The sequence below is a fragment of the Pempheris klunzingeri genome, chromosome 10 (genome assembly GCF_042242105.1).
Source record: "Pempheris klunzingeri isolate RE-2024b chromosome 10, fPemKlu1.hap1, whole genome shotgun sequence".
NCBI classification, from domain to species: domain Eukaryota; kingdom Metazoa; phylum Chordata; class Actinopteri; order Acropomatiformes; family Pempheridae; genus Pempheris; species Pempheris klunzingeri.
This window is the reverse complement of record NC_092021.1, coordinates 14,846,700-14,867,037: the sequence shown is the minus strand read 5'-3', so window position 1 is coordinate 14,867,037 and position 20,338 is coordinate 14,846,700. Positions and strand designations below refer to the sequence as shown.

Sequence of the window (20,338 nt, the reverse complement as noted above, 5' to 3'; positions counted from 1 at the left end):
ACAAAGCACAGCTGAAGCCTGTGGGAATTGCATTATACTTGCAGGTATTTGGTTTTAGACAAATTTAGATTTTTATTTGATAATTGTAAATAAAGTCATCCTGAGTGGGATATGATTGACTGGACTTTATTTCAGCAGTTGTTGAGATATTTCACTCAAACCAAAGAGTAAATCTCATGGTGGAGCTAGAGGAAAGTCACAGGATGGCCAAAGTGTTTAGGATTTCCACTCTGAAAAATCTGGATCAAAGTGGTGGCTCAAACAAAAATCTGATAAACAGATACTGCCATCCTTAAAGCCAGGACACTTGTGTTTGGCTATTAGATAGCCATGCGTTTTCCTTAAAAACAAATCTGGCTTCTGTAAAATAGGTCAATATGGAAACAGTCAATCTGAGAAAAGGGGGCTTTCTCTGCCATCCAGTGAGCCTGCCTGTAGTATCTTGTTAACCTCACCAGGGAAAAAGGCTTGATATCTCAGTAACAGCTTTAGTGGTATTAGCGAGGTTCAATACCCCTGAAACATTTCACCTGACACTAAACAGGCTAAATCTCCATCCTGCTTTAGCCTACTGACCTATACACACTGAACTCCCCTCCCCACAGGCTGGATCGTACTGTATCCTCAGACAAGTTGTCTCATTCCAAAAAAGAGTTTGTATTAGTCACAGCCATGATCTAAAGTTCTCTCTAATCAGATAAGCTAAGTACACTTAGGCACATTTAAAAATCAATATCACCATTTCATACCAGAGTACCAGAGAGAGACATTGTCCATTAAAACCCTTGTGGAGGACAAAAGATAAAAGTATGTATGCATGTGTGCATGTATGTAATTGGATTTAATCACAAGTTTTAAGATATCTGAGATTTCTGCTTCCCCTCCAACACTTTAGTGGTGAATGAGTTTTTGTTTGTGTTGTTCATAGCATTGAAAATCTGGATTAAAAAGTTCCCATGGACAGAGCACAGTTTAAAGAGTTTTCATGGGCCATTTCCTCAGGAAGAAAGTAGTAGAGGTCTGTTTATCTTCCAGACTAACCAATGCACCAATTGTCCTGGAAAGACACATTGCTGCTGAAAACTCAATCCACAGTCATTGTATTAGAGTCGAGGAAGAAATCTCCAAGACAAATATCTCAAACCCTGGGCAAACCAAACCAAAACCATTTGTGTGTGTCTAGATAGAAGAAAGCAGTCAGTAGAACTTTGCTGTCTTGTATAGGAGCTTTGTATGAATCTCTGTCAAGGTTTTAACTTTCACAAAACAACAAGAAACCCAAGAGATTCCACCATATTGATATGCTGATACAAATACTGCGATTAACATTTTCAAACAGACTGTTTTAGCTCAATACAGTTTACAGTCTTCACAATAAAATGCGTCAGTCCTTTGAGTGAACCACTACTTAGCCTCTAAGGCTTTAACTTCATCACTCAGTATCTGTTTTTTGCACAGGAACTAGAGTTGATCTGCCAGAAGGGGGAAAAAACATTTCTTTTTTTCAGGTCAGACTCACTTTCTTTGAGGGAAAAAAATTCATTTCAACTTTGTTGTTCCCTGAAAACACACTTTTGACAGTAGGATGAGGTTCACAGTCATGCTGCCCTAACCTTCAGACACTTTCTAAATATGTGACATTTTGTGTGTATTGAGAAATACGTCTGAACACTGCTGCTGATCTTGCTCTCTTTCTCCTCTCTGTGCCTTTCTTTCTTTCTTTCTGTCTGTCCAACCCTTCCAATCCCCACCCTGGAGAGCAGTGTGTCCTCGTTCTGGTGATGCTCTGTCGCCACCACTCAGTGTGGGGCCTCTGAAATATTCATGCTGACACACATACACACATACACACACACCTAAAGACATTCATAGGCACAAACACTTCACCAAACCCGTCATCTCCCGTTTTCTCGCTGTCAGTTTGTACATAGTCATAGAAGATTAGAAAATATAATTTTTTCATCGCAGGCTTGGAGAGGGAAGGCTTTAAACACACCCACCCACTCTCTCTCTCTCTCTTACACACACACATACACATCATTTGAAATGATACTGTTAATCAAGTGTGGATTCACAGGATCGAGTATTTATACATGTTCATTCAGGGAGAGTAGCATTTTTCATGTTGACTATATCAGTGGCACTACTGTAGGGTCACTGTCTTCTACAATAGATCAGAGGTCTAAAGATCATAGAGCTGTAAAGGTCAGCACACTCATAGAGGTGAAGGTGAAGCCACACAACACAGTTAATGACAAATAACAGCTTCAAGGCCAGAGATACAAGCTGGCATAGAGCAGAACAAATCATAAATCCCTTATAACAGTACCAACAGTTTTCAGATTATATCTGTGACCTCAGACTGTCTACTGAGGAGAGAGGCACAGAAGCAAAATACCAACAGAGAGCACATCAACACACACAGAGGTTATTACACTGCCAGTGGTTTTGATATGTAACCTAACATTATTGGCCTGTCAGGCTGACAGAAGCGTGCAAGCAAGGATATGGTTGAGCAAATCACCATGTGAACTGTGATTTGTGTCAGAGGTGCTGTGGTGTGATTCAGTGCTCCCTGTTTGTCAGCAGGGAGGAAAAATGAGGCCATGAAGCAGCATTTAAACGTTGGTTTCACTGCTTAGAGTTTACATGCTAAAGCTCTCAAGTGGAGCTGATAGAATATGTAATCTTAACTAAGCACCTGTGACCTTTGCTGCTACAGTATAGTTATTTTGATCGTTTTGCATCATCTTAATTTACCTCAGACTAAAATAACAATGTATAGGGAGAGAACTACCAACACATGTACAGTGCATTTTAATAATTAGATTCATAGTTCAGTCTCTATGGAAACATAGTGCCAGAGGGAGGCACACAGTAACCCTTATGTGTAACATTGCTATTTATCATAGAGAAATCAAAAGTAATACAGAGCTGAGCGCTTGAATTGATATTGATTTACAATGTGAGATCTTCCCCCGCATGTTTCAGAGGCTGAGTGCATTTCTAAAAGCCTATGATGATTTGGGGTGTTTTTGAATTGGTAGCCAGCATCAATCACACACGCAAAAATAACCACATCTGAGACAAAGCCTCACCCAGATTTTTCAGAAATAAAGAAAGAGCAAATTACTATTGTTATAGTGCAAAAGTACAAAAGTTTAGGTTTTCTACTCTACACATGTAAACCCCACTGTAGGTTACTGTAGACTCTAAAACTCACAACTCCAAGGATTTGGACAAATAGTTATTGTTGAAAATGTTACAAGGCCCAAGGTTCCTGGATAGTCTGTCTCACATTAGTCACTCCATTACACTCTCAATAAGTGCTTAAACATCAAGGGACAGTGGAACTGTTTTTGGTCATTATATATGCAGTGCACTCTAAACTCTAACCATAATATGATGGTGAATCATAAAGAGGCACTGGCTGAATAGGGTCAGACGTTAGGACCATCTGCTGCCAGGGGCCTCAGAAAACCCATCACAGATTGGCTCTTAGCATGCACATTCCCATGGAGACATACCCCCCCTTCCCATTTGCAGGGTCCTTGTACCACTGCTGGTTGTTATAGCAACAGACAGGACGTGACATTGTTGCATAATATGTTGTTTTTTCCTCTTCTTCGTTCTGACCTTATTGGTGGGCTGTTTTCTAATCATGTCATCTCTCTGTGGGTGTAGCAGTTACAGGGGTAGTGTCAGGTCACCATAGCATGTGAGGCTTCACATATTGAAATTGACATTCAGTTTGATGAATCATGCAGTGCAACCTGAGGATGATGACTGTAATTTATTTGCCAAAGCTGACATGGTAATAAACATCTTTTTCTGTGTTTTTCACTGCAGTTAACAGTTGCATATGTTAAAAATACTGTAATGACTTGAGAAGTGCAGAATAGTGTATTCTCAATATCTCAATTGAAAGTAAGAAAATAAGAAGAAAAGAAAGGCAGCTTTGGAGACATTTGTGCACATTTTAACTTTTTGGCAGTGTGTCCTGTAAAATGCATTCTCAGTTGGATCTTTCTCCTAGCCAAGCTGCAGTCTTCACAATCTGTTTCTCCATTAGAGTCAGTCTTTCCAAGATTATGGAGGCAAGCAATTATGAACTGGAATTCCTCCAGTTGCTTTTCAGGATTTTGACCAGCTATGCAGACAATGTGAACTCATGCAGGTGTGTTTTTATTTTAAATTGCAGATCTGGACGTAGATGCATGCTCAGGATTTTTTTTTAATTCGTTAAGTTGTTGTTATTTTCCATTGAACAACTGCACCCAAGAGAATGAAAAACAATCTGACACATGTACCACGTGAGTGTCTATTACTTTATGCATTTTAATACTGATCCCCAAGCAGATTAAGCCTTTCTCAACGTTTCCTATTTTAGATAACAAATGTTGGGGATTGTGCATTGCACACACTCTTTTTAGTATATGCTTTAAAATATGAGGTTGTTCCCAGAAGCTTTTCCCTGAACTTTACTCATCCCAGCCATTTAGTTAAAGTTTTGCCAAATAACCTTATCTGTAACAACTTGAAAATCAGTTGTCCTGAAATAACCTGTCTGCAGGGCAGCTCGATTGTGTGATGCGTAGGAGGATACCTCAGTGATCCACACAGCTGAGTTTCTCCTGTCAATAAGTACCTACTGAGTGAAAGTTTTCTGCTCTAGGGTTGCTACTCTGTAACTGATAGTGTGAGGATTTAACTTAAGAAATCAATATAGCATCTCATATTATTCTCACTGCATTCAAACACCCTGTATTAATTCTACCCAGCTCCCACAGGGAGCATCGTTTACACCATATCATTAAAATGTTTAATACTAGTTTATAGTGCATCTTAATCTATGTTAATGCTTTTAATTCCATATTAGTAGTGACAGGGAAGCCCAGAGGCACAGAGGGTATCGCTGCCATAGGAACAGATCTGATGAAAGGTATTGTGGCTAAAGCTTAAAAGCAGCATGTCAGTTGTTAATTCTGCCATTAGATATTTTCACAGTACTGTGGACTTTTCCCTTTCCACATGTCCATCATTGTTATTCAGTTAGCTATTGCAAATTAATGGTACTAGACCTTGACTGATATTGTGTGAACAATCGGTGACATTCTCCTCTTGTGCGACTGCAAAGATTTTTTTATTTGTCACTCCTGATGGAGAGCCTCTTGTGACTGAAGAAAGAGTTCTTCCTACTCTAGATAGTCTTATATTTTTAGTTCTCACTAAAATGCAAAAAAAAAATTCCAGTATTCATGCAAAGTCTTGAAAGTTTAGAAAATGCTTGATTTTAACTGTCATGTTTTCAAATGTACTTGAATTTCCTCCATGAAAAGTGCTTGATTTTCAGCATAATGTGGTGTTTCATCTTCACAATAACTCATGTAAACTGTAGCAAGCATTAAGTATTCATGATCATAACATGCAGTTAAAGTTATTATAAACATCTGGTAAAATAAACAAAGTGACATATAAATTGACTGCTGTGAATATAAAGGAATTATGTACTCTATTAGTTTAGGAAACCATGAAAATTCTTGAAAAGTGCTTGAATTTTACTCTTAAAAAGCTATCCGAACCCTGAAATTCATTACAAAGTCTAGACAATATTACGTTCTGATTTATTCCCTAAACCCCACTCTTGTGGAAAAAAAAAACGACTTTGAGTTTGCCTGTACAGGACTTCAGAGGTGCTGTATTGCTGAAAATCACCACATGCGTGTTTGTGTTTATCACCACCTACCGATGGCCTGTCTCCCCTATGCAATCAGGCAGGTGAGGTTATGTGTAGTTTGTATATTTGTGCATGTGTGCCCAAGGGTAAACACAGCAGAGGCAGACTGGGAGAAAGAGAGAGAGTATGTGAGTTTGTCTTCTGTACTGTACATTACCATTGTTTAATTGTTCGAGAGAGAGATGGGGCATTGGAGAGGTTGCTGACCAGCTGATGCGCTTTTATACAGGGAACTATTTTTACATCAGTAAACCCACACTTTCAAGATTATATGTTCCTTCCCAAGTCTGGGGCTTTACCAGACAGACAGCGTAGGTGCAGATAGGAGTAAAGAAGAAGAGAGCGGGTCTGGACAGACTGCGCTTGGAGTCACACATGAGTAAGAAGTGTGTAAAGACTGGGAATACCTCGAGAAAAGTGTGTGCACACTCATGCCATGAAGGAGACAGAGAGCAGCCTCAATGACTGCATAAAATATGTAGTATACTACTTGTTTCATGAAATAATAACGATGAGTTATGAGAGTAGAATTCTGCAATTTGTGCTATGTAGAGGATGCTTCTGTTTAAAGGTATCCATCAGTGAGCAAGTCTATATATATATATAGATATACTTAATAGGTCTTAATTTGTGTCTAAACTGGAAATGGAACCATTGGGATTTGGTGCCTGAATAAGTGTGGCGCTGTGTGTGGGTGTGTGGTTAACAGTATTAGTCACTGATCCCTGAATCACACACATTACGCTGCAACTCTGTGGGGTTTTGTTTTGCACAATTTACTTAAAAATGTGCCTTTAGAATTGACTTGAATTACTAAAACTGTGTGTGTCAGGAAAGAGTGTGACACAGTGAATAATTGAATTTGCCCTCAGCTATCTTCATACAAATTATGTGTAACACGGTTTACTTTGATCACTTTTATTAGCTGATGGCACTGATGCTACCAAAAATGGACCAAAGTGAAAGCCCCAGGCACATTTTCGGCCCACAGAAGTCCGCAGAGCTGTCTAAGAAAAAGGAAAGGATTGGAATTTCCATGCAGTTTGTCTGCAGCTGGCACAATACTACTAATTGGTCTTTTGGTGACCCAAAGGACACGAGGAGATCAATAACCAATACTGGGCTTTATTATGTAACGCCCATTAAATGAGAAGTTATACCATCCATTACACATTGGGTAGAATAAAATGAAAATGAATGGCAATGAAATAAAATGAATTATGAAATGAGTATTTGCTCATAACTGACAAAAAGGGTGATAGCAAAAGCTACATTTTCCTTTGGCAACAATTACGAATTGCAACATCAATTGAATATAATCAGTGGAGTCTTATTGTGTTCAGTAGGTAATTAATACCATGTTTTTACATAAATATTCTGTTAGATTAGGTTGATAAGTACAGTGAAGTATGATTTTACTAAAGGTTAGAGTCCATACTTTGTTGTCATGAAAATGAATGATGAAGCCCGAGTTTTGTTTTATTCTTCGTTCTCGTCTCATAAGTTTTACCTTTTCCACATCCAATTGGCAAAATGATTTTGTCCATGTTGTGCTGGGTTTTCCCTGCATATTGTAATCTCCACATCATAATCAGCTATAAAATCCTTACTGCCTCACTCATGATGTAAGACTTTAACCATCATTTTTTAGTTTTTTGCTTAATAATGTTGCTGTTTATCTAATTGTGCAGTCTGATTTATCAAAAATCGGGCGTATTTCGCACTAAATGCCAAAAAACTCATAAAGTTCAGCATTTGCAGCGTAAACAATCACTAGATGTAATATTCTAGTCTTTTTACTCCTGAACAGTGATCCATAATGATAGTGAAACGGTCTTTCAGCTTTACTGCACAGCAGAAGTGAATATTTGCTGATGAATGATTTCAAATTAGTGATGAGAGCAATGGCAGATCATGATTGAGTAGTGATGCAAATGATTAAGGGGTTTTGTGTCTTGTCCCTCTGAAAAAAGCATGTCCATGTGGCACAAAAACAAAGCTAACAAACAGTTTTGTATTGGTGCTACAATGTCCCACAATGTGTAAATTTGTGCAAATGCATCCTGTCAACCTTTCCATGGCAACCATTATGTGTGTGCTGCAGACCTGCTGCAACCGGTCAGATACTTTTAAACCATTGGCAACAATTAGTTGCAAACTCTGAGTGAATTATAGAAGCTGAATTGCAGTTTTTACATAATGCAGCCATTTCTTCTGCAGCAGTAGTTGTTAGAGTGGCTGTGCTGAGATGTTTCTTTTCTCAAAATTGTATGCATGCTTACTGCTCTGTCAGCACTCACAGCAGAAGACTAAAATGAGAAATCAATAATCACTCTATCCTCTGTCTTCTCTTTCTCTCATTTATTCTCACTCCCGCCCTCTCTCCATCACTCTTTCTTCCGTTTGCAGGTAGACACATCTCAATGGGTGAGGCCCACTGATCCAGCCATCCCAAACATCCCCTTCACCCATCAGACCTGCCCTCCTCTGTTCACCTCAAGGCCGCCCCCCGCTCACGTCAGTCAACATGACTTCCACCAGCCAACTCCTGGGTTTGGCAGAGGTGGGGCTGAGGTGTGACCAGGAGATTGAGAGGAGATATGAGATTGTGCCATCAGTGGTGTGCTCCATGTGCTGCCTCTTCGGAATCATCTACTGCTTCTTTGGTAAGTGATCATGTTGTCAAAGCTTTGGCCTTAATGTCTCAGCTGGTACTCAGTAAAATATATCTAAAAGGTTCTTGTGTATTAAATGGAATCACGGAAAAATGTGATTTCATTAAAAGCATGAACAGCTTTTACCGTCTTTTAGTATTTCAGCATCAGGTGTCGTAATCACTTGTTAAAATACAGCTTACCTCTTGTGCCTTTCAGTGCCTCCTGAAAAGAGCTATCATCATCAGTTAAGAGCACCTTAGCTGTTATACTACTGGGACACACTAGCCCTGTTTTGTATAAAACAAACGTGTCATGTTCAATGGGCATTTAAAGAGGTAGTTCAACATTTTATGAAATTTTCGAATTTGTTTTCTTGCCAAGAGCTGATTTAAAGTTCATCACCACACATGTCCACACAAATCTTCTCACCTAACTCTCAGCAAAAAAGCCAATAAGCGTATAGATCAGCATGCCAAACTGTTCCTTTAACATTAGCTTGACAGAGTGTCATTATGAATACCTGTCATCCACAGGCATGATGGAAACACTGAAGAGTGACATGTAGGTGAAAAATATTTCCTATATGTGTAAGTAACAGGGAATAATTGGAAAGTGCTAAAATATGTCACCAACGAGGCTACTATTGATCATTTTTCATTTCTAGTTCATTCTGCTCTGCTGGTCTATGCTATTATTGATTGAATAACAGTACAGTGCTTATCTTGTTTCTGGCTGTGGGAATCAATATTGAAATCTCATTCATTCAGACTGAAGTATTTACTTAACTGCAGTGAATAAGTTGGACCACACCCTGGTAAACTCACGGTCAGCACTTATAGACGCATATGTTTTCATACAATTACATCCTATCGAACCATTGGATCTCTGTTACCCCCTACACCAGGGGTGTCCAAACTTTTTTCACTGAGGGCCACATACAGAAAAACATACAAAGGGCTGGGCTGGGCTATATTGCTAACTTTAATCCACTAGAGGTGATGTACATCGCCTCACCTCTAGTGGATTAAAGTTGGCAAAATTAATCAAATGTAGGTAAATTCTGCTTGATAACTGAATATGATTCAAGAAAAAAAACAGCCTTTCCATTAGTGGGCTTTCATTTATTAGTTGTGGTACAAGCCGGTCTTTGCCTTGTAGGCTCTTGTTCAGTGTGTTAAGGTGATCAGTGAGATCCACTAAAAAATGCCAACCAGTGAGGGACACTGAGCTCATGAAGAGGTCGGCCCTTCTCTCTTCAAAACTGGTCGATTTCTGATCTCAGGGAATAAAACTGCTGCAGCGCAGAGCCACGACTTAGCCAACGCAAATGAGAATGGTAGAGCACCCCCCCAGCACCAGCACCTGCACCAGCACCAGAGAGGGAAGCTTGAATTAGTCTGTGCTAGAGCCCTGGTACTTGAATTAACAGCCTTACCTCCACTTTCTTGCCCCTCGGCGGACACCGTAGATTCCTTTGCGTTCGCCTGTCCCAGCTGGAGCCCCATCCGTCGTACCTCCACACAACTCGTCCCATTTAACTCCCATCATGCCAACTGCATCCGGCACAGCTTCAAAAACATCCTCACCCGTCATGGTGCTCTTTAGACTGCTAACATCAAGCAGCTCCTCTGTAATGCAAAAGTGATCGTCATTAGTGATTAGCTGTGCTCTCATCGCACACCGCGTCTGAAACTTTCTACACTCACTTGCTCTCTTACGTTTCCTTAATGCTGCCATTTTGGGTCACCTGTAGCACATTTCTTCTTCGGTTACTCATTTTATAGAGAAGCTGCCTCGTTCAAGACAGTTACTCCACCTAGTGGTGAGACTAAGAAATACAATACAGTCCAGCGCAAGTTCCATGTGTGGGCTGTAGTACAATACATTTTTAGAATTTCCTGCGGGCCGCAGTTGGCCCGTGGGCCGTAGTTTGGACACGCCTGCCCTACACCCTCTACCAAACTGCTGTTTACATCAGACATCAGAAAAGATTGGGCCGCCTGCTGGTTTTGAAAGAAAAAAAAAACGAATGCTGCTTACTCAAAGGAATGTTCCCATTTCTTTCAACTAAATGTTGCAGCAACACTGCGAAAAGAAAAAGCGGACCAAGTTCTACAATTAATCAGAGATAGCAGGTCTAACTTGCAGACCCCCTGTTGCCTTTTTTTTTTTTTTTAGTTCCTCTGTGCCGCCTGGACTCATACTTTATGCAAGGTCCGTTCATATGTTAAGACACAAAATCCTTGCTTGAGGCTTATTATTTTGCCCATTGAGTGGCTGTGTGTGATTGCATTAAAAGCATTAAGGGCTCATCCTAATGAATTTGGACGCAAAGACATTAGAGGAACTTCAATAAATGATTACATAGAGAGAGAGACTTTTTACATCAGTTTGTTGGGTTTATTGCTGAAAAAATGATTGATTAATAATTGTATTTTGACTTGAATAGTGATTAGCAAAATTTCATAAAAGTGTTGATTTACTAGATCAATCTTTGACATTTTGATTTCCAAATGAGAGCCCAACATGCTGAACACATTAGAGTCATGCAAGTTATGAATTATAACACAGAAGCAGTAAGAATGTGTGCAATTGAACCTCAATACAACACACAATCAGTAGCCACTGTTAAGTCAAAAACACATTTAATTTTCAACTTGTATGTATTGTCTTGTGATCAATCATGCTTTCTTAGATTACCATCCATCACAACTCAGACCATTTACCTGCAGACCTGTAAAAGTATGGTGACCTACACTGCAACTAAGACAAACAACAAAACACTGCCAGACAAACACGTCCAGAAAACTGACAAGGTGATATTTCGTGCAATAACAAAATAACTAAAATAGAGAATTGTGTGGAAAATATGTAGAATTACAAATTTGGGACAGCCACCTCTACGCTGTTTTTGGATGAATATGGATGTATGCTGAAGCTTTGAGCAGATGTGTAGCATACAAATAGACAGAGAGGTTCACTGAAGCACACACACGGCATTAACATTCACTGTATATGTCCTGGTAAAACATCAGCAGCATCAGTCCCTGCATTACAAACAGGTTACTCCAACAACTTTATTTTAAAATGTGGACAGCATACAACAAGATCGTGGCAGCTCATGGACCTGAAATTAAATTATTGTGAATTTTAAAAAAAAAATGTGAGCATTCCTATTTGCAGATCCTCACCACTAGTGTGGCACTAAATGCCAAGTTTGCCCTTAGGTGCATAGTGCCAGACAAAAGACCATGTTTTATTCCACTTTGAATGTAGCCTACTTCTACTAATAGCTGTGAATGCAAGCATACATCATTAGCATGCTAACATTAAAATCATTGCAGTCATCTTCATGCATGTTAATGTTTTCTGTATCTGCTCAGTTAACACCTGTTCCGAAAGTCCTCAGCTGACAGAAGAAACTCCAATTTAGAGAGTCAAACACAATAAAAAGATTGTTTCATACATGATTCCAAAAAATTAACAGCAGAGCATCACATAAGTGTGGCATCATTTTACTTCAAATTCCTAAGCTCCTCAGTCCTTCACCATCTGCTGTCTCTCTGTTTGTTTGACAGCTCTGAGAAAATGAGACCATAAAGTGGCACATTTTACCCTCAGTGCCTGATCTATCTCTATAACCAAACAAACAAACAAACAAAATGAGACACAATGCCTATTGTTTCACAAAAACCCCACAGTCTCTTTTGAATCATTTCAGGAAAAAGGCATGGTTGGTTGCTGGTTTTCAACAGGAAAAACTGACGATAGATGCCTCTTGCAATTGCAGATTTTGGTTTGGTGCCAAGATCTTGAGAAGCAAAGGTTAGCTGTCATTTATTTGAACCAGAAAAATAAAGTTGCAGCAGAAATTATGAGTGATGTTATAGGAACAGGATGAATGAGGCAAAGGAAAGGAGAGAGGAAACCGGGAGGGAGACAAAAGCTGAACATGCCAGAGTGAACAGATGGGATGGAGGGTTTGATGGCTGGAGGAAAAGTAAGGGAAGCAACGAGGAACAAAAGAGGGAGTAGGGGGGGTCAATGGGGGAGGGAAAGGACTGAAGAAAGGAAAGTAGAGGAAAGGATGGGTCAGGGTAAAGTGGACGAAGAAGGCAGACCAGGAGATTAGGAGCAGCCAGAAAGAGTCATGATATTTCTAAATGTATTCAGTGATGATGATGAAGACTTTCTGATACGGGAGAACAGTGTTGAGAATTTGAGACGACTGCTGCACCAAACAAATGTTCAGGTGGCTGTAGATGCTTTAGAAATGCTCCAGTTTCTTCATGTCACACTCGTATTCATTCAGGCATTCTGTTACACAAGAGATACAAACATCTGTGAAAAATCCAGTGGCTGTCATCACACCTTTTTATTTAAGGGCCTGGTGCCAGAAAGATAAAGAAAGAAAGCACGTATCACATAAATGAGGTATAGTCACGAGGCAGGACCGTGAACTGTGGGTTGGATGAGAGGAAGAGTATTGTTTGGCTCAGCTGTGCAATGCCTGATTACACAAAGATAACAATCTGATGTTGGTTCCCCTCGAGACCGAGTCCACTCAGACAGAGAAAGGAGATATAGAGCAAAAATAAAGGGAGACACAAACATTAATAAACACAGAGGCAAGAGCCAAATAGATTTTAACTGTTGATAATAGCTTTTAATGTTTGGCATCTTTTTCCCCCTTGTTTTCATTGGAATAAAGCACATTAAGATGGAAATAAACCAATGAGAAAGGAAAAAAGGAGAAATCGAGGACAGGAGGGACGAAACAATGGAAAAAAGAAAAAAAGTAGAAGGAGAGCAGCTGTTCCGTTCAGCAGGCCTGTTGATTACTGAATGTGAATGACCTTTTCTAATACGCCGATTATCGTGTTTTAAACTACTTTCATAAAGGTTTATAGAGACAGTTTATCTGCTCTTCTCATTATCTTCCAGTGAGGAAATGGCTCACTTTGTGTGGACATACTGCTCCCTTAACCACCACAGGAAGACGACTGACTGTTGTTTTACTTTTACTATTATGCATCCTACCTATAATATGTTGTCATCTGTCAGTCTTCGTTAATGGTACATGCAGTCTTTATTTGTACTGGTCAATGAATTATTTATGTCTCCATGCATGCATGTGTGTGTGTGTGTGTGTCATTCCTCACTATTCCAGGCTATAAGAAATGTCTTGTACGCACTCACTCTCTTACTGTTTATTGTTCCATGTTGTCCTTGTAATGAATTAGATTTTCAGTTTCAGGCTGTCCACTCAGGTTTGAGCGTACACACACAGGTATGTCATATACCAGCATTTATATGCTTGTGCTAGCTTCACGGTGGTCTGTTTCCCATCTCTCCCTCAGGCTATCGATGCTTCAAGGCTGTATTGTTCCTCACTGGCCTCATGTTTGGCTCGGTGGTCATCTTCATGCTGTGCTACAAAGAGAGGGTGATGGACACTCAGCTGAGCGTGGAGGCATCAGTGGGCATCGGCCTGGGCATCGGGACCCTGTGTGGCCTGGTGACCATGCTGGTTCGCAGTGTGGGATTGTTTATGGTGGGCCTGCTGCTGGGCCTGCTGGTTGGAGTGGCTTCACTGGTGGTGAGGAGACACGTTTGCATACATAATCTCAAGTAAAATAACATGTACAATAGACACTTTAAGATAAGCGATTCTTTCTCGAAAGCTGAATAATTTTCCATCTAGTTTATTATTTTGAGTGCTGGCAAAATAGTTAAAAATCAGCACTGTAAAATGAACCGTCCGCTCTCTCTTGAAGGTTATGGAGGAGTTCTACCACCCCAGAACAGTGTGGGTTCCTCTGGGTGTTCTCCTGGGCTCTGGGACGTTATTTGCCGTCCTCACTCTTCAGTGGCAGCGCTGCTTCGTCACCCTCTCCACCGCCACATTTGGCTCAGCCATCATCACTGTCACCGTGGATTACTTTATAGAACTGTTCGCCCTGGTGCACTACATCTACGAGAGACTCAGGGTAGGCTTCTCTGTGTGTTTCTGAGTAAACTGTTGGTGACGCAGAGAAAGAAATGTTATACATAAATGTATGTATTTATTTGAAGTCACCTTGAGGCATGTTCTCTCTAATGTGTTCTGTATGTCATGTGTGTACGTCATTATTGTGTCCGTGGATTTCATTATTGAGCTCTTCGCCTCAGTCAGCGACTTTCATGTGTGTGTTTGCATGAGAGGTACAGATGGTAGGGCAGATTGACAGATAAAATCTCCGATATTGACCACTGTATAGAGTCGTCACCACAGTTTTCCACACTCACTTTGGTGCACTGTCTCGAAAACCTTGCAGGGAGCTTGGGGTGTCCCTGCTGGTTGGAATAGAGATGAAGGAGTGGGTCAATAGTTGATTTTTGAGAACAGGGAGGTCTGTGCTCAAAAATCAACTGGGAAAGGCAGGCTGAGTTAAGGGCCATGTGGATAAGATATTCAATTACAGTTCATAATTTCATAATGTCATAGCGGTATATAGAAATACAGTCAATTTCCTACAAATTTATTTGAAAACCAATTTGTAGATATGCAGGCGTGCCTGTTTTTGAGCTAATTTGATGAATTAAACAGCTGACAAGTCAAAGTTCATCATCACTCTAATGTTAAAATCCTTTTAATCCAGTCCTGCACACTGCAAAGTTGCCTGCAAAGGCTTAATGTAACCAGAGATATTGAAGACATAGCTACCATGGTAGAAACAATATCTTGTATTAAAATCTCGGTAAATAAAATGTCATCTTTCACTGTTTTCATGTCACGCTCTTGTGTGCCATGGAGAGTGAACAGGCTGCAGGTTTTAACTCCACTCAATCACCCCAGCTCACAATTTCACTGATGGGTCCTTTCCCTCCACTTGAAGAGGTACTAACTAGTCAGAAGGAAAACTTTCAGAACCTCCAAGGTACTCGGTTGGCCACCCTTGAGCTACTCCCACCAGTGACTCAACATGTACAGATGGGTGACAAATTAAAGGAAAACCCTTTTTTATATAAGGTGTCAGAACACTAATTCAATGCCCGACATTTCTTAACAGAGAATAGATGAGCGGCTGAATTCACATTTAATTGCTTAACTTTGTTTAAGATTCTTTTATTGCAACCAAACTGTTAGATGTTTAACGGTCTCATTGTTCTTTCTTTATAAGCTGTGCTTTTTGTGCCAGAGTTACTTTGGGAACTCTAAAGAGGATTTGAGAAAAGTCATATTTAGAAATGTGTTATTTTGCATAAAAAAGACTAAAAGTAATCTTTGCAGGTGGCACCAAAGAGGCCAGTGTGCTGGTTTACTTGGGTCATCCTGGGGGTGTGGCCTGTCCTGGCCTTACTTGGAGTGCTGATCCAATGGAAAGTCACTGCAGAGGGATTTTCTCACACAGAGGGTGAGTAATGGTGCTTCACACACACAGCCAGACTCTTTTTACCACGTTCAAAAGTTTACAGTACTCTGAAATCTACGCGTTAGTACAGCAACAGTGAGCTACTTCCCCAATGTTAAACTTTTTCCTGAAGAACAAAATGCACACGGAGAAACTATTAGTTTCTCAATTGTTGATTGTCTTTTTTGCAATGGTAAATGGATATTATGTAAAAATGTGTAGTTTAAATTCATATTTACCACCAATATCACCCACTACAGTGAAAGATGACTGCTGCTGCTTTGCCCATGCCATGTGTGTGGATATGCTGAAGTTTGTGCATGGGGTGTGAAATTAAGGGTGTGCAACTTCCATGCAAAAAAGTAATGTTGCTGCTTTTGAACTTGATTTGAAGTTCAATCTTGGATAGTCATGCCAAGTACAAAGATTAATGATGTAGCTTGATTTAGTATCAAACGCCTAAAGGCCTCTACAAGCTGGTGCCATTTTATCAAGACAGACTAATATATCCTAAATTTATTAAATAGGCCATTTTATTGTCAGATTAAGTAATCATAACCATTACCAGGGCAGGGAAAAGTGTGTGTGTGTGTGTGTGTGTGTGTGTGTGAGAGAGAGAGAGACAGATAAAGAGAGAAAGGTTATGTGTCAGGGTGAATATACCAACATTAGTGTTGTGAGCAAAACGTGTTATTGATGGAAACAGTATTTCTGAAAGCAACCACAACACAGATGGCAAGATCACACATGCACACACACCCAAACGCACAATGGTAATGCAGCACACAAACACATCTCATGCACACAAACAGACAGAGGCAGAAATACACTGGGGCATAGTCACTCACTCAATAACTACAGGGAAATTAAAACAAACACATCTCTTCCATTTATACGCACACGCACACACACACACACACACAACCCTTACATTTGATCTTGCCGTGTATAACATGCAAAGTTATACAATGTCTTAGAAGAAGTCACACTTGGCCTCAAATAATGGGATTAAACAGGCGGCTGCCATGGCTTCCAGTCAGAGGGTGTGGGCAAAGAGATAGAGGAAGCTTTTAGTGCTATTTTGAAAAAATGTGTTACTGCGTGTGCGGGGAAAAGAGACCTAGAAAGAGACAGAGACATGAAAGAAGCATGGGCAGGCTAAAAAACTGTCTATAAGAGAGGCAATCAATTTCTCAACACCTCAACATGTGCCAACATAATTAAATGACCATACTCTGGTCTTTTTCACTGTTAAACAATCACATAGATAAGTGAATTCAATAAATATTGATCTCAGTCAAACATGTGGAAATATATACAGCTACATAATGAATAATGTTAAGAGCCAGGTCAATAAGAGTCATTAAGATTCAAATGTACCTATACAGCATGTAATCTTCAAAATTAATATATTGAAATAATCTTCAATACAAAATGAAACTTATTTGTAGCTGTCAGAGGTGGTCTTAGTGTTGCAAAGAGTGTAATCTGTAACTGTTCAGAGTGTCCATTATTATGACAAGGACTGTATTGACAGAGAAAAGAGGATGGGGAAAAAGGAGAAAAGAGGGAGCAGGTGTACTGGGGGAAGGGCAGGGGTGTGTGATTAACTGGGGCACAACGGGTACACTGTGGAATAAACCCCCCACAATAAAGATAAGTAATAATAATAATGATTAAACAGATAAGACATGTTGCAAATAGCGTGCAGGACATGGACATGAATGAATTTTCTTGCACGTGGTTGGCTTTTCTCTTATTCTTGTCTACACGTGTGGATAAAGATAGAACACAAGCACAGACATGTTTGTACTTCTATACTTGTGGGGGTCCTCATTAGCATAATTTATTCCAAAGCCCCTAACATTGACCTGAACGATCACAGATAACATTTTTACCCTTCAACCCTTAGCCTAACTTAAACCGAAACTCTCCAAAAAGCCTTTTAAAGAATGAGGACTTACAAAAATGTCCTCGCTTCAATGGTCTGGACCTCACAAATATAGATGAAGACGAGCACACACACACACACACGCACAGTAACATGCAGCCAGAGGGGCCTGAGGTGGGGTGAGCTGAGGAAAAGAAAAGGGGGGTATCATTAAGCAGTTTCCCTGGCAGATGGTGCCTCGTTAGCTGTCCGCCCGCACAAAGAAACAACAATAGACCTCATAACACTTCCACACACACACAGTAACTGTGACGCATACAGCACATCTCGTCTTTATGAGGTTCAGCACGGTCCTTGTGCTCACGGCGACATTTTGACCTCACATAATGAACATGAAACAGATCAGTGACACTACTGGATAATAAACCACTGAATCAACATGCTTACAAACTCGCATACCCAAAAATAATCATATGGGTAATCAATGGACAGTGAGACAGGATGGATTTTAGACATAATTTGCTGGGGAGGGTGTGAAAATAACACAAACACACTCACCCACTCACAATATGTCAGGAGACTGAGCAGCTCAGTACGAGTACATGCAGTGAGGAAAAGTATGTGTCTGCCAACTGCATAGAATGAAGGAAATGAGGAAATGGCCATTAATATTTTTTCTTGCCAGTACTTGTAATTCACTATCAGCATTTGAGAGCTAATTCCAGTATCCTAAGAAAGTCTCATTTGATTCTTATTTCTCTTGTCAGTCTGAGTGATTTTGAATGTGTCCTTTCCTATTGACTTAATCAGCTCTATTTGTTTCTCTATAAAAGCTGCGTTGGTCTGTCTTTATCATCCTCTCGCTCCCTTGTTATTATCTCTTCTTCCTCCTCTGTCTTTCTTTCTCACCACACATCATCACATCACTGGTCTCTTTGCCTGCAGTGGTTTTGAGTCGACAGCAGCGGCGTGTCCAGCTCATGCGGATCCGACAGCGGGAAGAGAGGCTGAAAAAGGAAAAGGAGAACAAGAAGAAGAAAAAACGACAGGACCAGAAGAGCAGCCACAAGCAGAAAGCCCACACCCATCACCACCACCACCAGCAGTACCATCACCCAGCGGCATCCCACCCTCATCACCAAGCCCAGAGCTCGCAGCCACCAAAAGTCCCTCCTCCTCCTCAGACTGAACCCGGCTACCACCGCAAAGCCAACACTAAAAGACGCTTTGATGGAGATGTGCTCTCACCGGTAAGATGCAGTAGCCTCCTCATTCCTCCATAAAGTGAAGTTGAGATCCTGGCTTTATAGGGCAACTTTCCAAAAATGTTTCAAAAAGATGCTCTGTAGTAATATTTTTTAATGGTTTGCTTTTATGTGCTAATTTACTTAAAATAAACAAAAAAAATGATGTGTCTCTCTTCTGAAAGTCTGTGCGTGGGCAAAAACACCTTTTGAAATATTGGGGGTATATCTGTTTTCATTTGTTTAAACATTTTTGGTCATATTGTGTTTTTTCCTTATTCTATATTACACCTTTTTGAAGAAATAATGAGATATTTTTTGTTATATGATTACGCTTTTTGCCAAGTGTTTGATGAGAAGAATGATACCACTCCTGCGTCAGGATGTTTGATGTGAAACTGGAGCCAACAGCCTGTTAGCTTAGCATAGCATGCTGGAAACAGCTGGTGGTAACAAAATCCACCCACAAGAAATAGTCCCAAAAATAATACCTGGTAAAACCACAAAATGTTCATTTTTACACTCCTGTTTTTGCACACATTAAACAGTCATGACTTAACATGGTGGGATTTTGTTACCTTTCAGCTTCTTTCCACTGTTAATGCTAAGCTAAGCTAACCATCACCTGGGTCCAGTCATTGTGAACAGACAGATATGAGAATGGTAGTAATCCTCTTATTTAACTCTTGGCAACAAAGTGAATAGTTTCATAGTTTCCAAAATGTGGAACACTTGGTTGTACATAACACATCATACCTGTACACATCACATTCCTCTAACCCTGCATCATCTGTCTGTCCACAGAGCTACATCAAGAGTTTCAGGGACAGACAAACGGACAGACGAGCGTACTCCCACAGTCGAATGAGCCGCTCCCGGATGGGCGAACTCGACTACGATTGCGGCTCTCAAGTGCCCCTCACGGTCCCCAGTGGGCCCCCGGGTCGCATCTGAGACAGCGAAATGGACATGCACAGACCCGAAAACAAACACCATCACACAAGGCTACTTCAAATGTCTCTGTCACAGTTAGGGATAGAAAATCTAACCTTACCGTGCCAACCAAATCAACTGCCTATTAACCCAACAGGAACTCAGTATCTCCCAAAGGTGGCTGAGTCCCACTCTGGTTTTCTCCTCTCCGATATGTTAGGGGCTGTACTTCTTTGACCAGTTTGGTTCTGTTCTGTTCTTTATGAATGTCAAGACACAAGAGCAGAGCAGAGAAAGAAGTGATTGCTGATGAAGGTAATGTGCTTAAATCTCAGACATCACGAGTCCTCACATACTGTATTTAACTTCAAACCTCTTCTGTTACTGTACTGTTCTGGGGGACTTTGGAAAAAAATGCACCTGTATGGTTTGGAGTTCATTGAAATATCTCTGGTGAATATTTGATGTAAAGACTTTTAAAA

General features: G+C 40.3%; 1 protein-coding gene across 1 annotated transcript; it reads left to right on the top strand.

Moving 5' to 3' along the window:
- The first annotated feature begins 8,264 nt into the window (after nucleotides 1–8,264).
- tmem198aa (transmembrane protein 198aa) lies at nucleotides 8,265–19,877 on the top strand. Its single transcript, XM_070838503.1, has 6 exons — nucleotides 8,265–8,403; nucleotides 13,755–13,993; nucleotides 14,172–14,384; nucleotides 15,668–15,791; nucleotides 18,625–18,929; nucleotides 19,728–19,877. The coding sequence occupies exons 1-6, from the start codon at nucleotides 8,265–8,267 to the stop codon at nucleotides 19,875–19,877; spliced, it is 1,170 nt and encodes a 389-aa protein (XP_070694604.1).
- The last annotated feature ends 461 nt before the right edge of the window (nucleotides 19,878–20,338 follow it).

Excerpts from the sequence above, each read along its gene's own strand:
- tmem198aa (XM_070838503.1), top strand. The coding sequence starts at position 8,265 with ATGACTTCCACCAGCCAACTCCTGGGTTTGGCAGAGGTGGGGCTGAGG. Across the intron at positions 13,994-14,171 it reads TTGGAGTGGCTTCACTGGTG|GTTATGGAGGAGTTCTACCA; the intron begins GTGAGGAGACAC and ends TCTCTCTTGAAG. Across the intron at positions 14,385-15,667 it reads ACATCTACGAGAGACTCAGG|GTGGCACCAAAGAGGCCAGT; the intron begins GTAGGCTTCTCT and ends TAATCTTTGCAG.